General features: G+C 36.6%; 1 protein-coding gene across 1 annotated transcript in view; it reads right to left on the reverse strand.

The window, feature by feature from the left end:
• GPC6 (glypican 6) overlaps positions 1–16987 on the reverse strand; it is a 728914-nt gene that overhangs the window by 63778 nt on the left and 648149 nt on the right. The window contains exons 5-6 of the mRNA XM_048962871.1: positions 8407–8537; positions 1149–1292 (exon numbers count right to left, since the gene is read on the reverse strand). Of these exons, the coding sequence (XP_048818828.1) occupies positions 1149–1292; positions 8407–8537 (275 nt within the window). The remainder of the gene's footprint in view (positions 1–1148; positions 1293–8406; positions 8538–16987) is intronic.

Here is a 16987-nt window from a genome sequence, read left to right on the forward strand (position 1 = left end):
GATGGGCTACAGCATAGGCTTTTGGAAAGACTTTGGTGTGATCCGTGGTATGGAATACTGTGGTGATTATCAAAGGAATTTAAGGAATTATGGTCCAAGGAGAGACTCAGATCCTGATTGAATTAGTGTATTTGGGTGTCTGGTGCATACTGGAATAACTTCTAGATAGTTTAGACTCAGAATCAGAACCATAGCAAGGCACTGTCATGCTGCAGTGCAGCTCAAATCTGTCAGGCACTCAGCAGAATGACATCCCACCAAATGCTCAGGCCCAGCTACCAGCTGCTATTCCCAATGGGTTGCTTCTCCTCTTTCACTCTTCCTGCAGCCTGAACATGAGTCTCTTCTAAAAGACAGACCAATGCTGTACAAGTGTTCAGCAATAACCATGGCAAGCACAGGCTGTGCTATACTGTCTGATTCAGATGCTTTACAAGTCTTTAATTTTGCCCATTGGCCTTATTTTGAGATAATTGCTGAGATAGTATTAGAAGCTATAATAATTAGCCTACTATAAATCTTTAGATGTATAAATAGCAGGAGCATCATAATCTGAAATGAAAATCTGATGACTGGTAGTGGAGAAAATAATCTTGTGTTAAAGTCTTGTTTTTGAAATGATTGATTAAATAAAACAAGATTAATGATCACTCATGTTTCAGCTGATAAAAGTCAATTTTTGAGATGGATGGAAATAAAGTAGTTGTTATTTTATTATTAAATGAAGGAGTGGAACAAATCAACGTGCCTTTGCAAGTGGATGTCTTGAACTGACGGCTAAAGATGTATTAGATATTTTAAATACCTTAATAAAAAAAAAAAGTATTATTGCAGATTACTTTTCAAAGAGAATTCATATTGCAAAGTACCTTTCTTGGCTCATCTAATTTTTGGCTTGCAGGAAAGAATTTATTGTCTTCTAACATTTCTAATACATAAAAAGTGAGTCATATTGTTCTCCTAGAATGCAATTCTGTTGTATTTCCAATGGGAGAAAAAAAGTTATTGAATGTCAGAACAGTTGGCACAGAAACTATATGAAGTGATTATGAAATTATTAAAAAAAAATTTGTCAAGAGATTATCATTCTCCTACTGTATTACCAAACCATTTCTACTTATTGAAGAATGAAGTACATTTTGCCTTACCAGCCTATCCAAACTTGTGCCAGCAGCAGTTGTAGGTCGCTCCTCTGGGTTATATGGTCTAAACCGTGTATTGAAGTTTTCAGAGACTGAACGGGAAGACCTCAGGGCAGGTGCTGGCTTAGGCTGACCACATCCTTGGAAAACCTGAAAAAGATATTGTAGGTTACATGACAGCCATAAAAAAGAGGGAGGCTGGTGTTTTACATCCTCTTTTTACTCTCATATATTTGAAACTTCTTATTTTACTGACATTTTCGTAACAGTGAATAGAGCACTTGCTCAAAAACTCAGTTTATTAATTAAGCATTAATAATTACTCAATGAGTACATAAGAACAGATAGGGTCCTTAAAAAACACCTACTTCATGAAGGTGATTATTCTAAGAAGTTAACACTTGAAAGCACAAATGAGCCCTTTGTGACAGGACTTGTTTAATAACTATTTCAGCTTTTGTTAAAGATGGTACTTACACAAAATCACAGTTCATTCATAATCCTTCTCTACAGCTATTCCTATCTGGTAATTTTGTTTGTAGTCTCAAAGAAAAGGTCAGTGATGAAAGAGTCATATGACTAGATTATTTTCTTATTTCCTAGCTGGCCTGATACGAGAGATGATTATAGCTGTATTTAGTGGGCAACTGTGAGAATAGTTATCTGGAAGCGTGTTTGTTTTCTAGGTATGAAGATAATGTTCAGAGTTGTGAGATTTTTCATATTCTCTCATTTGGAATGAAGTTTCAGTTACATATATCTTGTGCATCCTAATGTGAATAGAAGACACATTTGACCGTGAGCATTAGGTATGTATCCCAGAGGAACTCTTACAGAAGCCGGTCAACTGAAAGGAGGTAGAATATTCATGCATTAACATTTTTTCAAGTTCTGTGATGAAATAGGATCTTAGTGTTTGCCTTAATGCCATCTTTTTCACTTCTGGAATAACCCTTTTTTTGTTACAGTTTGGCTACTTTTAACATTTTGCCATCATTCTGAAGAAAAAGAAATTAAACATCATCATTTATTGTAAGCTAGTTTTTATAAAACTGTAATGCCAAACACAAACTATTTGTCCAAATGACAAATATATGTGCTGGGAAAATTTTACACATTTCTTCTGACTATAGATAAGTTATGCACGAGAATCTTAACTGTTTATTTAGGTATCTATGAAGTCCCTCTTGGCCAACTAAACAATCAAGCTGTTTGCTTACAGAGACAAATGGCAATTTTGCAACTTGAATTTCAGAGGAAAGTGTGGATACTCAATCATAGAATCACAGAATGGCCTGGGTTGAAAAGGACCACAGTGATCGTCCAGTTTCAATCCCCCTGCTATGTGCAGGGTCACCAACCATCAGACCAGGCTGCCCAGAGCCACATCCAGCCTGGCCTTAAGTCTTCTTAACTTTCACAGAATGTGTTAGGCTACCTGTGTGATCATGTGGAATAGCTTTAAGTCTGCATAATTTAATTTCTCTTGTGACATATTGGAAAAACTAACACAGATATTGTGGCATTTCACTTCATAGTTGTAAGCAGTAAGTAGTTTTATGTGAACAAAATTATTTAAAACCAGACAATAACAGAGGTAGAAATTAGATAGCAATTTTTAGATCACAGAAGAAGAAATCATTTAGTTTTTAAATGACTTGGCAAAAATGCAGTAAGGATGCAATGATCTGTAACTAAATTTTGAGTGCCAAAACCACATTTTCTAATTTGCATACAGGCATGAACTGACAAGACAGAAAATGTAAAGCTGATACCTGAAATTAACAAATGCTCCCTAAGAAGAAGCACATTAAGTACTTCACAGAGCTGTTCAGAACAATTTATAGGAAAATATGCTGGTATTCCATTACAAATGATGTGAGCTAGCAGCAAAAATCCACTCTTTAAAAAAATGTACTTTATATATAATTAGTGCTGTCCACTTCATCTGAATTTGGAGAAGCAATTCCACTTGAAATTAAGAAATCGAGGTCTAGGTGTATGAATGTAGGTGTCTGTTTTCGAGCTAAACACCCACTTTTAGGCAGTGGAGATGAAAATTGCCCTTTGGTTGCTTTCTCATCAGCATCTATAATCATCCTAGGATATCTGACATCTGCTAAGACTGTCTTAACACAAGACACATGGGAGACCATTCCTCTCTGAACTGCAGCTGAAGCTCATATGATGCATCCTAAGGTGCCACAAAGAGCAGAAAACCTCTGTGGTCAGGGGCTTTGAACGAAGCCATGTGATCGAATCAGCGGAGCCATTGTAAAATTACTTCTATTGAGCTGACTAAATGGAGCTATCTACTTCAGGATGAGTGAGTAGATACTGTGAAAAAGGAGTTCTTTTCCTAGGAGAACTCACTATTTTGAATCCCAGAAGAAAGAATTTCTGAATCTATGAAGCTTTGAGTCATACTATTATTTAGATGTACTAGTGCTCAGTGTTTCCTATTGAATGCCTCCATACAACTTTGCTCCATTGACTCTCTCATCTTCAAATAGAATAGTATTGATTTTTTTTCCTGAAGTGCCATTATATTCTTAAAGTACAGGGCTCTGGAAAGAACACAGATAAATGCAGAGGTTTTGTTAATATGAAACTCTAGGGCTATTTTAAGAAGAAAGTTGGACAAGTAGTTTTATGAAGATTTCCTCCTTATAAATAATACATAAGTAGTCCGCTATGTCATGGAGCTCATTTGTCCTTTTAACTGGAGTAATTGCCAAAAAGGAACATGTATCTATAGATTAAAATGGCACGTCCATCAGCTTAGATAGAAGATGATTTAAGACTCACTAATAGGAGACTCAGCTATGGGGACAGCCTTTATGGAAGAGCAAAAATCTTGGCATGGTATCCAAATAACACTTAGCAGTCAAGCAAATATTTATAAAACCAGATGGTTTAAAATGTGGAAAATAGCCCAATATACATTGTGTTTTGAGGAACAATGAAAATTACACAAATACAACAAAATTGGGAATTTTCTGCATTTTGAGGAATTGCAGCACTTTTTTGCTGTTTTGTGAGCTTTCTTCCACTTCTTGAGAACAAGCAATCCTTGCAGAAGTCAGATATTAAATATTTATATTACTGAAGTGTAGGATTTGCTCTTTTACTTCAAGCAAGCAAGAAAGGTAAAGGTACTGCCAGATTTATGGGACATTTGTGAAGAACTTCAAGCAAGTTTGTTTTGGCAAGGATTGAAAAGATCATAGATATTTGATAACTCCCTGAATATTCTCTGGGAGAAGGAGAATAAGAGTTAAGCATACGTATGCTATGACTACACTTTGAATATGAGCCGAGCCATGAGTAAGAATATATAGATTAACTAATTATACCACTTTTATTTTCAGATCACAAATACGTGTCACTGCTGAATGACAGAGATTTCAGTAATAAAAATAAGATGTCTCAGACATTATCAGGAGAAGCACAACTTCACTCAGAATCGCAGAATCACAGGGGTTGGAAGGGACCTCTGGAAATAACCCAGTCCAACCCCATTGCTAAAGCAGATTCCCTAGAGCAGGTTGCACAGCTGGTGTGCAGGTAGGTCCCAATATCTCTGGAAAAGGAGACACCACAACCTTGGGACAGCCCATTCCAGTCAGTGCTCTGTCAGCCTCACAGTAAAGAAATTTTTCCTCGTGTTTTTATGGTCAATCTGTTGCAACCTGATTATTACCAGATATTGCCCTCAGAGACTACTGAAGTCTGAGTAGACCCAGTTAGCCAAGCCTACATTTAAAACATACAGACAGCCTAGCTTTTTTCACTCTGCAAGGATGGTTTGCAGAAGGTACTCTGTCAGGATGGCTGTGAGTGTTAGATGATAAAGCGATGGAATTTGGTTGTGATGGTCTTTAGTCTTTGCATATTTCTGAAAAAGGGAAACTCAGATCTGATTCAGAGCATGTAGATTTCTCTTGCAGTAGGCCTTGGGGTTTGACTTTGTGAACCATTGGTACTTTCTGAAAAGCATCTCCAAATATTGCAGCTGTCAGAAATGTGACTTTCCCTGAGGCAAAATAAAGACCTCTTGAGGATGTTGTTCAGGGACATGACAGCCACACAAGGTGAGCTGCATATGAAGCTTAGAGATTTGTGGCCAGACTTTTTAAACAGCCAGTGCTGAATATAGACTGTCAAGAAAACAGAGGATTCCAGCCTCAGGATGAATTGGAAGATCTTAGCATAATACTAGTACCTGGTTAATGTGAACTGTGCTGAAAGAATGAACTACAGTCAGCTTACAAACAAGAAAAGTCAGTGACCTAGGAGCAGAGATGCTCCATTTAATGCAGTGACAGGTACAGGGATATGGCTGGGACTGTATGTCCTTGGTCAGGAATACAAAGATAGAAGAGGTATTTGTGGCACCTCTACAATTTAGTTTCAATATTGATGTGCACCCATCAAGAGTGAAAGACAGAGGGTTTGTATCTCCTAAGGAAATGAAAGACAAGATGTGAACTCCAGCAATAAGCTCTGTCTGTCTGCACTGATTAATTGTTAGCTCATTGGCTTTTTCTTGGACTGCTCCTACTTGTTCTTTGCTGAATGAAACAACTTCAAAGAATGTAGATCTCAGCAGTATAGAAATGAATTGTCTATAGCACTCGGGCCTCAAGGTCAGGCACTGTTCTTTATCCCCCTTTTATTTATCAGTACAACTGTAACCATGAAGATTATTTCTCAGAAAAATAGTTCTGAATAGGTTGTGCATATTGTAATACAATTATTATGTTGGAAAGCACACATCATTGAATTTTGCCTCCCTATGCACAGTAATGTACAGCAAATTTATTATACCTAACATATTTTTCTCAAATAAATTCCAATATATAATTGCAGATGGTATAATGCAAAACATATATCTTGCAAAACAAAGGCAAACTGATAGTTTTAATGGGAATGACTTTTTGGAACAGAGCAATTTACTCAAATGCTTGAAAAAGGAGAGGGATGGATATTAGTTTAATTGATCTCTGGGTCTTCTGTCTGAAAAGGAGATGAGATTAGTGAGAGTTACTTGAAAAAACTACTGTTTGTTGTAAATTTTCCCATTCCTTTGAAGAGAGAAACAAAATATAAAATGGCCTTAAGTGCTACTGAACAAAGCTTAGAGACTCTTTGTAGACATCAGACAGATTTTCAGTTAGGAAAGGATGCATGTCAGTGGTGAAGAATAATGTATGTGTATGTGGGTGTTGCAAGCATGATGTTAGTGCATCATCATTTTCCCATTGTAAAAATGCATTGACTGACTTGTGGAAAATAGGCTGTGATTTTTTCCAGTCACCACATTTTCAGTGGATACAGTCAAATGCAAGGTACAAAATTGTTTGAAAAAAGAGAAAATAGCACGATTTCAACACCCTGCCTGAAGCTTGCTGAGCAGAGTCTCAGAATATTTGACAAGCGTGGCTTTTCTCCTACATTAGATCTGCAATTGCATTCTGTGCACCCCATTACATCTGGTAAGGTATCTGTCATTTTCACTGAAGATCTAAGTGGTCAGTATGTATAAGGGAGAAAAATTAGGCAATAGATGAATGGTGCAAAGTCTGCTCATACATCATCTCTATAGATTTGACATGACAGACGTAGAAGATCACAGAACTGAACCCCAAGACTTTGCTCTCTCATACTTGAATAACAAAACACTTCTATGTGTCAGGGCATGAAAAAAGAGGGATGTAACCTAGGAAAACAAGGAAAATGCATTTCTGGAGAATAATGGTCTAAACAGAAAATACAAAAGCCCCTCAAGCAAAGACAGCTCAGTTATCTGTGAAAATGTGGAAAAATAAATTTCACTGATATAGTTTTGAGAAAATATTGGATAAGATTTCTCTTAGAAGAAAAACTTTAGAGTGCAAATGGAATTTCAGTGATTTATTAACCTTTACAGCAAATAAAATATTTCTGAGGGATATGACATACAGCCTCCTCTATTGCAAATGAGTAGTGTGATGAGCTTGTGCCAAGGTGATGTCATTGGATTCTGGCACGGAATGCAGTTTCCTGACTAACAGAAAAGCTGTGATATTGGAGCAAATGAAAAGGAAATACACCTGAGCCTTTGGTCAGCTTTCAGTGAAAATATTTTCTGTTTCTTTTCTGAGGTAAGGGCTGAGTTTTCTGAAGCTGGTCTTTGATTCCCCAAATGTTTGGCTGATAAACTCATTGATCACTGCTGCCAGAACAAAGTCTCATTGCTCAGGATGTAGACTACTTTCAAAATACAAGTAACTTCAGGGAAGTTGAAAGTAATAGCATCTTGAAGGAAATTTTTATAATCCCACAGCAGTGGGCCTGTAAAATAATCTAATTTTGGACTGGCAGGAAGAATATTAACCTTTTATCCCCACAATTTTCCTAGCCATGGCAACTTCCTTTCAAACAATGGAAACTCACCGACTCAGGTAGCCATCTCTCTAGCACCTAACTGGCTGCTGGGAAATCCATGTGGGTGGAAACTCTCAATGCAGAGAACCTGGCAAACTGTTGACTTTCAGTTTTGTTAACTGCAGTGCACTGATGCATATTAAGGAAAAGACATTAATTGGTGACTGCTGCCTCAACAGCACCTGCTACTGAATTCAAAGGACCTTATTAATATGGGGTTCAGAGGTGGCAGTGGTCTGTGTACACAGACACACTAAAAATGGAAAGGAGGACGCTGGTATCATTAACTCTGTTTATCTTTATGTCAGAATCCAGACAAAACTCCATCAAACTGAGGTCTGCTAATCAGAGGCTGTCCAATGTAATGATATTTCCCTGGAGAGGATATTAAAGGAGGTTAAATGGATCATTTTCTGTTCACCTCAAACACATTGTGCTGTAGCCTGACCTAAACAGATCAAAATGTGTGTGGATGTTAATATGGGGAATCACAGATAAGCACAGGCAGAGCTTACTGAGTGCACTCTGCTGAGTATTGAGTATTACAGTTACCTCTAATTTTTAGCAGTGTCTGTTTTCCCCAAAGTTCTTGCAACTATTAATTTGAAGTTTGCTAAATTACACTTTTCTCCCATTGTCTTCATTTTAAAAACTTCAGGCTTGTTTAACTAGACAAAGGATTCAAAGGCATCCCAGTGAACTATTGAACGAACAAATGTAATTTCTATTGTCTGGACAATCTCTCTTAAGGCCTGGGCAGAAAAAAAGTGCTGGATAAGTTTTTTTCTCCTCCTTGTGATAGTGAGCAACAGAGAAGGCGTGACCCACACAGTACCTTTGCCGACACCTGCATGCTGTTTTCTTGCATGTTCATGATGGCTTCAGAAATCTTGACATCAATAGGATCCATGACTGATTCAATGTTGAATGGTCCCTCTAATCTCTCCGCTACCAGAAGCATAGCATCTGTTAAAACACAAAGCAGCCATTCCCTTAAAGAAGAGGTACCTTCAGGTGCCTCAGGCAGACCGAGCGCTCCGGACAGCAGTGTGAGGATGTGTGACAGTGGGGAACCTGCCTGCAGTGTAGATCCCAGTCAGCAGGAATGTCTCCCCTTTCCACCACCACCATCGAAAGAGGAACAGGGACTGTAAAAGTTAGATTAATAGTAGTTGCCATAGCATTATCGAGCTTGGGGTGCAATTATTTTACACAGCATCACAACACTTGAAGCAGCCAGACCTCTGGAGTGTGCTTATGTGTTCTCTGTCCCAAGAAGTAGCAAGATGATAGAAATGAATCCCTGGCATATGTTCTTGGGGGCTGTGTGAGATGATGAATACTTTGATATGATATATTATGGTGTTATAATTAAAGCAGCTGTTCTTTCCAACCTTAATGATCTCATTTTCTCTCAATACGTACCACAGATGAATATTGGATTTCTGCCATAGTATATAGGTATAACCATGTTCACCCTGCTGCATTTCAAACTGTAGTTGAGAGGTTTATGCAGGAAAATATACTCTTTGTTTTTTGAAGTTAAAGAGAATTGTTTACTTAATTTGCTTTTGAGACCCTCTCAAAAACAATTGTAGCTGGGAGAGTTCACTAACAAGTAAAAACAAAGCAACTGAAGTGAAATTAACAACAATAAAAACAGATTTGCCACATCTCATGTCCATTGACACAGACAGCACAGTTTCTGTCATCTGATATACTGCATTTATACTATGCTTTTGAACATCACATTTCTTTCCTCTCCTATGTAAGCATCTAAGACTTCCAGAATCAACGTACATTTAAACCCACAAGCAATATTAACACAATAAACAAAAACCTTTGCATACTCTCTATCTCTCAAACTCAGGCTTCAAAATGTACTAAGCAGGCTTCCTCCTAAAACAGACCTCACTTGTTCTTTGCTGCAGAAAGTACCAGTCCTGCAAAGCTGTGCCAAGAGGCATGGAGCACTCCATCGCTTTGATGGCAGTGCTATCCCTGCACTTGGCTAGAAAGTCCTGGGGCTCCTTTCCTGTTTGCATGGCTGTCTCCTTCCTTCCCACAGAAGCATGCACCTGTGGATGTAGGGAAGAAGATGCTGGTGTCTCACAAGAGTAGCTGAGAAGCAAAAATCTATGCACAGCCTAACCTGAGGGTCACAGCATGTTAATAGTTTATGTGCAATCAGTGAGTGTCTAAATATCCCATTTTTTTACCTAAGCACTTCTGTAATTTCAGGTCTAATATGTCACTGTACTTTCAGGCTAGTAAGAGGGGCATGCCTCTTTTTTGGAGTGGGGTGTTTTACACTTGCCACTAATTGTGAGAAATGGTGAGATGAAAGCAATTCAGTTTCAAACAGAGGTGTTATTTTGACAGCCTGTTATTTTGAAGTGCTTTAGTTTAAACCCTTTTCAATGGGATGCTTAATGAAAACTGCACCTAACTCTGATAGAAGAACCAAAATATTTTATGCACATACAAAGCTATATACTTTCATAGGCACACACACACATATATATATATACCTGCACATGCATGCATTTTATTTTTCCACAGATGGAAGTATGGTCCAGTGTAAAGGATTTAATTCCCCACAAATTTATAATGTCTTCTATAAGACATTTATATCTTCGAAATTTACAAGTAATGAGATCAGCCTAAATCCCAGCTGCCACAACTACGAGTAAGCAGTGTTCTGGCAAAAGTGGTGGCTGGATTCTGGAGGCGCTTTGTTTAGTCTTAGGAGTTTATGCATAAAAGAATTGGTGTTATTTATTCATTACAAGAGTAGCTCACATCTTAATTTAAGGACAGGTAATTCTTTACTCCAATGTGGTTTAATTTGGAAACTAACAAGCTGAACAAGCCTGCTTTTGAGCTCAAGTACATGTTTCAGATAAGGGACTTTGTTGAAATAGAGGTCAGTAAATAGGTAACTGTTGGTATGAGAATTCTTCATGAGAACAAGTGGTAGCATTAGTTCACTTACTGTTTGTTCTGATGATAAGGATTGCTAGTTCTGAATTAAGTCTTGAAAAGGAATCTCAACTATGTGACAGAAAAATGCATCATCCTTGACTGAACAGGAATCACAGTGTCAACTGTCAGAACAGCCTTATCTCAAGCAAAGTGCCATCAACTTCAAAATGAATAGTACTAAAATATATATAAACTAAAATCTATTCTTTGGTTAGACAATTGGTAATTTTAGAAAAAAAAACACCTTTCAGTACATCAGCTTCCGTTCATAACCTGAGTTTTTGCATTATAATAGCAGCCTTAGTCTTCGTTCTGGGAATGCATAAAGCTGAGGAGTGTAGTTAATTCCTGGCTGTCATAGATCTCTCTGAGCCTTTTGCTGTGTTGAACTTCCTTGTTAGATATATTCTAGTTGCAGAACTGATGGTAGCTTCAAGAGCTTGGGTTCAACTTAATATTAGAGTCAAGTATATGTTTCAGTCACATGGGCTATAGCCCCATGTAAAATAGAAAAGAAGTTTTGAAGGGCTAAGATAAAATGGGTTTATCCTACATTATTTCCAAGGCTGATTCAAGTGGCTGTGCTACTTGAAGGCTCATTTTAGGGCCCAGATCAGACTAGAAGCCCTTGTTGATTGCAAAATTTAGGTAAGCTCTTGTATAAACTGAAAAGTAGTGTTTTTGTTTTCAACAAGATGTGTGGGGCCACTGATGATTTAGTGGTGGTTGGACTGATGAGTTACTCCTGCCTCCTTCTGGGACAAGTACCAGCTCAGCCAAAGCAAAAGACAATGAGTAAATGACATTTCTGTGAACTGCAAAATGATTGTCTCAGTCTTTGTCTGACTGAATTCTTCCTACTACCTTTTCTCTAACCATTGTTATCCTTAACATTAAGTCAAACCTATCTGGGTGATATCTGACAGACCTTGACTGAAATAAGCTTTGAAGAGTGAGGAAATCATATTATTTGGGAGCGTGTGAGCCTTTTGGAAACAGAATCACTACGGTAGTAGCCTCTCTCTTCTGAATTTTTGAGCTAGCTCTCCAACTAAGATTCAGGCTGAATTTTCTTAACATTGATCTCTAGGAAAAAACAGTGTGTTTTCTTTAGATGAATTCCTCACTTGGAAAATATTCCCTCAACTCATTAGGTTTTATTGTCTTATTTGCTAGCCACAGCCATAAATCTATTACTACACCATTCTATTCACTTGCATAATTCTGTATGAATACATACAATGTACATGCACAACATATTCTATGCAATTTAATTAAATAAAACCTGTTACATTGAATTAAAGAAAATCAAATGAAATTTAATCATCTCAGAGTTATAAGAGGTCATTCAAAATGGTGTTATGATTCTTCACAGTTCATAGCTCATCGAGTCTATAATCATGTAACAATATATATACAGTGTCCTGTCCCAAGTCTGTTTTTACTCCTAAAATTATTGTATTATTATAGGAGAAGATGAAATGCTTTCAAAATGAAGTTAGGAAAATCAATATGTCTTGTTTTAAAATCTTAATTGTCAAGAACCAACCCTTGAACTCAAATAAAGCATAATTTGGTTCAGTAGGACTGGTAAGTATGGGTTGAATAATTTCTCACTCAGCTCAGTTATTAGTGAGAGCTTAATTACAGTTTGTGTAATAAATGAAAAATGATATATTAATTGACTGTTTTTTTGTTGATAAACTCAGACAGTGTTGTATAATTATGTCTATTCTCTGATTTTATCTTCTTTCCATTTTTTTCAAAATCTGCATTGCTTGGGCTAAGTGTGGTTTCCTTCTCCATATACTACAGTGCTTGACAAAAAGCTGGCATCTATCTGCAGTCATTCAAGAATTCAGTTTAAGCTAATTCAGTCTTGCTTTGCAGGCTTGTTAGCAACTTGGAAACGACCCCCCCAACTAATTGCTCACTGATGGACATGGGCTTGCAAAAGAGCCCTGAGAAGGCACAGACCATATGGCACATTAAGTCACTGTAAGTGACACAGAATCTCCTGCTAGGTGCATGCCACTGAAAACAGGAGTGGACACCTCCCTGATACAGTGAAAAAACTTAAGTACTGGAATCTTGGAGTATGGTGTCTGGGACCCCAGAAATGTCTCTGCTGGCTGAACACAGCAGCTTAAAATGCATTTGTACTACCTTATCTATGCAAACAAATAACATGTTTATGACAATCGGCCTTAGAAGTACATTGCTTCATTCTAACCAATACATGAGATTTGAAAGATATTTTCTTTTTACTTTTCAAATTAAAAAAAAAAAAAATTAGATTTTTTAAAAGTAGTTTATAAGTGATGTTTCAATGAGAAGAACAAAACACAGCTGATCACTATGCTGTCATTTACTGTTTAAGTATGCAGAAGGACACGTTTGATGAGGTTTAGTGAACCTTGAACATGTCTGGGCAAAACAATAGATAGAAAATAAATACAGAAGAGTCTGCCTCTGTTTCCTATGAGCTGCATCAAGACAATGTCTTTTTGACTTATTTTGATACCAAAAGTGCTATCTTCCTGTTAATGTTACATTTTATAGAACCATAGAATAACGGAATCACAGAATCATAGAATGGCCTGGGTTGAAAAGGACCACAAAGATCATCCAGTTTCAACCCTCCTGCTATGTACAGGGTCGCCAACCATCAGACCAGGCTGCCCAGAGCCACATGCAGCCTGGCCTTGAATGCCTCCAGGGATGGGGCATCCACAGCCTCCTTGGGCAATCTGTTGCAGATTGAAACAAAAAGAAAAGAGAAGAACACACTGATTTATGAGAAATCTGACAATTTTTGTGGCCTGAATTATTTGGCTATGATTTCATTTTTTCCTTTCATGCACACCTCTGTTGTCCTACTTTTAAATTATCAGTGAGATCTCACCAGTGGCTGAGCTTTCCTCAGAGGAATCCAGAGAAGCATCTGTGGATGAATGCTTTAAAAACAATATCATTAAATTACTGAATTTCACATCCATCATGAAATTTTAAGGTATATTTTGTTTCAAGGAAAAAGGGGAGAGAAACCTCTTCTGAAATTTCTTTTCGGGAGGTTTCTATTTTTTTGTAAATTTGATCTAACATTTACCAAGGAATGTGAAGTTCTTGTTCATATCATTCTTTGTGAAAAAATGTAAAGAGTAACTTTATTTGGGAAGCTTCAAAGGGTTTGTCAATGCACAAGCCAGTGGACTGCAAGAGATTAGTCGAAAACGGAAGAGCACCTTATTGTAGTTCACCATGACCTTAGGCATTGCAATTGTAGTTCAGAAAAAAGGATGTAACCATAATAAGCTAGACTACTAAGCACTGCTCATTCAGTACTTTGCCAACATTCTGACCAAGGGTAGAGAGAAGCAGGAGTCTGGGTAGTATTTACTGCATCATGTAGGTAAAACTCACTGAATTTTCTATTGTGACACTAAATATAAATAATGCCCATAAAGTCTTTGGAGCAGTGGATGGTAAATTAATGAAGCAAAATAAAAAAAGAAAAATTGAGAAGTGAATTGTAGGCACACACTGACTTCTTGGAAATATAATAACAGCAGAAAGACATCTGTGTAATTCTCTGCCAAAACTTTTACAGCTAGATTATGATTTACTAAAGAAATTCAAAAACAGGAAAGTAAAACTCCACCTCACGTTTAATGAGGTGCTAAGAAATCTTTTCTCAGAAAACCAGTATAAAACACAGAAGTGATGCCAATACTGGTGTTTTTCTTAGGGCCTACCTTACCTTTTTTCACATTACTCTTCATATGAGAACACTGTACTATTCTATTCTGATGAGACTTAATTGACAGATTTCCCCCTGCAACTGTCATTAAGCTCCACACATTATTAGCATAATAGCATTAAAATCCTCAGTCTTCCTTTGAAGCTTTCCTTTTTTTTTTTTAAAGGAGGTGGGAGTTACTTTTCTTAAAATTCATGTTTCATTTATATAAAGGGAATCTCAGTGTTTTCTATTTGGATATTCACTTACCAACATCAAAGTAAGATTATTTACTAAGGTAGATCTGTATTTAATTACAAAGGCAAACTGAGAAAAATATGTTTAGCTCATCAGACCTGATTAATTATTATAGAGTCATAGAATCATAAAATCATAGAATCAAAAGGCTGGAAAGGACCTACAAGATCATCTAGTCCAACCTTCCCCTCATCACCATTGCTACCACAAGCACTAAACCATATCTTGCAGCTCCTCATCCAGACATCCCTTGAACACTGCCAGGGACACTCCACCACCTCCCTGGGCAAATGGTTATCAATATTTACTTTCAGTTGCAGATTTAATATTACGGTTTTTGATATTTATTACCAGCTATATGGCCATTTTGATTCATGGCAAGATCACTTATTGATCTCACAAGAAAGAAAAAATTGCCCATGTTACCAATGAGCTAACTTTTCCCTTACCCAATAATAGCGGAGAATTTCTTATCACTTCCACCAGGTTGTTCTCTAACATTCTCTTTTATTTATAACAGCTCAAAAAAATCACTTTCATATCATGTACAGTGTATGCATGCAAAATATATTGGCAGGCGGTTGTGATCTTATCGTTGCTGATAGCAACAAAATGAATTTTGTAGGTTGAACTGTAGGTTCCCTAAATTTTTTCAGCATTCTGTATAACATAGACATTTCCTCCATGTACTGAAAAAAATAACCATATTAAAATCATTTTTCTTCTTTGTCTTTCTATAACTTCAAGTGATTCTAAATAATTGAATATACTGTTGTCAGATGATGTCTTATTTTTTTCACATGTGCAGAAAGAAAGGAGCAAAGACCAGGCAAAATGATAATCTACTTTTATGATTCCGCTACCCTATGGGAGCTGAATGCAAGATGTTCTGAAGCAGACTTCAAGCAAATGTTACTGCCAAATATTTCTGAGAGTTCTGTCTGAATGTCTGACATAAATCAATGAATAAAATGCAGCACATTTATAAAATATTTGTCTTATTGCTTTTTCCTTATGCCAAGAGATGTTTAAATAGTCCCATCATCAGCTACAGAAAATGTAGTTAGTAAATAAAATAGCTCTTATTGATACATGCCCAGATGCTTCCTGCAATAGCCTGTTCATTTAATTGAATTAATATATACTCATCTGTGTAATTCTTTTAAGATAAGTCTTTTGGGACATTTTAAATACATGCATCTTTCTCACTCTCCTTTGATGAGAGGTGCTCAAATGGTTGAAGACTAACATCTCTTATTCAGTATCTTCATTCAGTAGTAAAACTCTCCTGAATATAAATGTTCATGGAATGTTGGTAGGATCACAGACAGTAGAGCCTCAAAGATCTTTTTAGCCATTCCACTGCTAACACTGAAAGTCTACCAGCACTCTTTTACAGTTATTTCATTGTCTATTCTACCTCACTGGAATATTTTTCAAGTCATGTGTTGTATGTCTTTTTTGCTGCTTAATTTCACTGAATTATTCCCATAAGCAATCTTAAACAGTATGACTTTTATATATTCTTCAGACACTTGTAGACATTTATCATACTCTCATTCAGTTTGTATCTCTCATTCAGTTTGTATCACACTTTCCATGCTTGCCTTTCTTTTCTTCTTTTTTTTTTTTTTAAAAAAAACTTTTTTTTATCATTTATTTGAGTGATTTCCTTGGGTCTTTTGCTGTTTTCTTTATTTATCTTTAAAAGAATTTACTGGTATTGTGTTGTCCAGAATGAATCAAACCTTTAAATTAGGATTTAATTTGTGTTGTTTTGCAGAGACCATGTTTGGCCCAAATCCCTAACTCAGAAAATTGCCTTGAACCTGTTGTTTCATCTGATTTCCTTATCTTCTTCATCACAACTGATTTATAATTCAGATTTTCCATGTCAAATGTCTTCTCATATTCCAAATTTACTGTGATTATACTCTCTGCACTGATTTTCATTCTATACCCTACCTATATCCCTAAATTTTGTGCAGTAAAATTAAGTTTTTCCAAACGTAACAGAATTTACTCTTTTGAAAATATAATAAATAAGTTATCTACTATGTCTTCTTGAGAAATGATACTTTTCCGTTTTTTAAAGCAACTTATTTTAAGAAACTGGTTATTTCAAGAATAACTTCACCTTTTACCAGCATCTAGTCTATACACAATAACTCTAGGAATAGCCATGGTGACCTCTATATTGTTTTTAAAAAACTCACTTAAATGTAACAAATTTGCCATTCTTATTTTCTGTTCACTACCGTTCCATAGTCTCTACTGTGGAATGCAGAGGATCTTGAATGCTGCCTCAAGATAATCAAATGTTTTCTAGCCCTTCAGAGAAATGTTGAGGGCCACATAGATGGTGAAAGATTTGGAAAACCTGACAGAGAAAGGCCAAGTGAACTGGTTTTGCTTAGGCTACAAAGCACACATT

Source organism: Lagopus muta, chromosome 1, assembly GCF_023343835.1.
Source record: "Lagopus muta isolate bLagMut1 chromosome 1, bLagMut1 primary, whole genome shotgun sequence".
In the NCBI taxonomy this organism is placed as follows: domain Eukaryota; kingdom Metazoa; phylum Chordata; class Aves; order Galliformes; family Phasianidae; genus Lagopus; species Lagopus muta.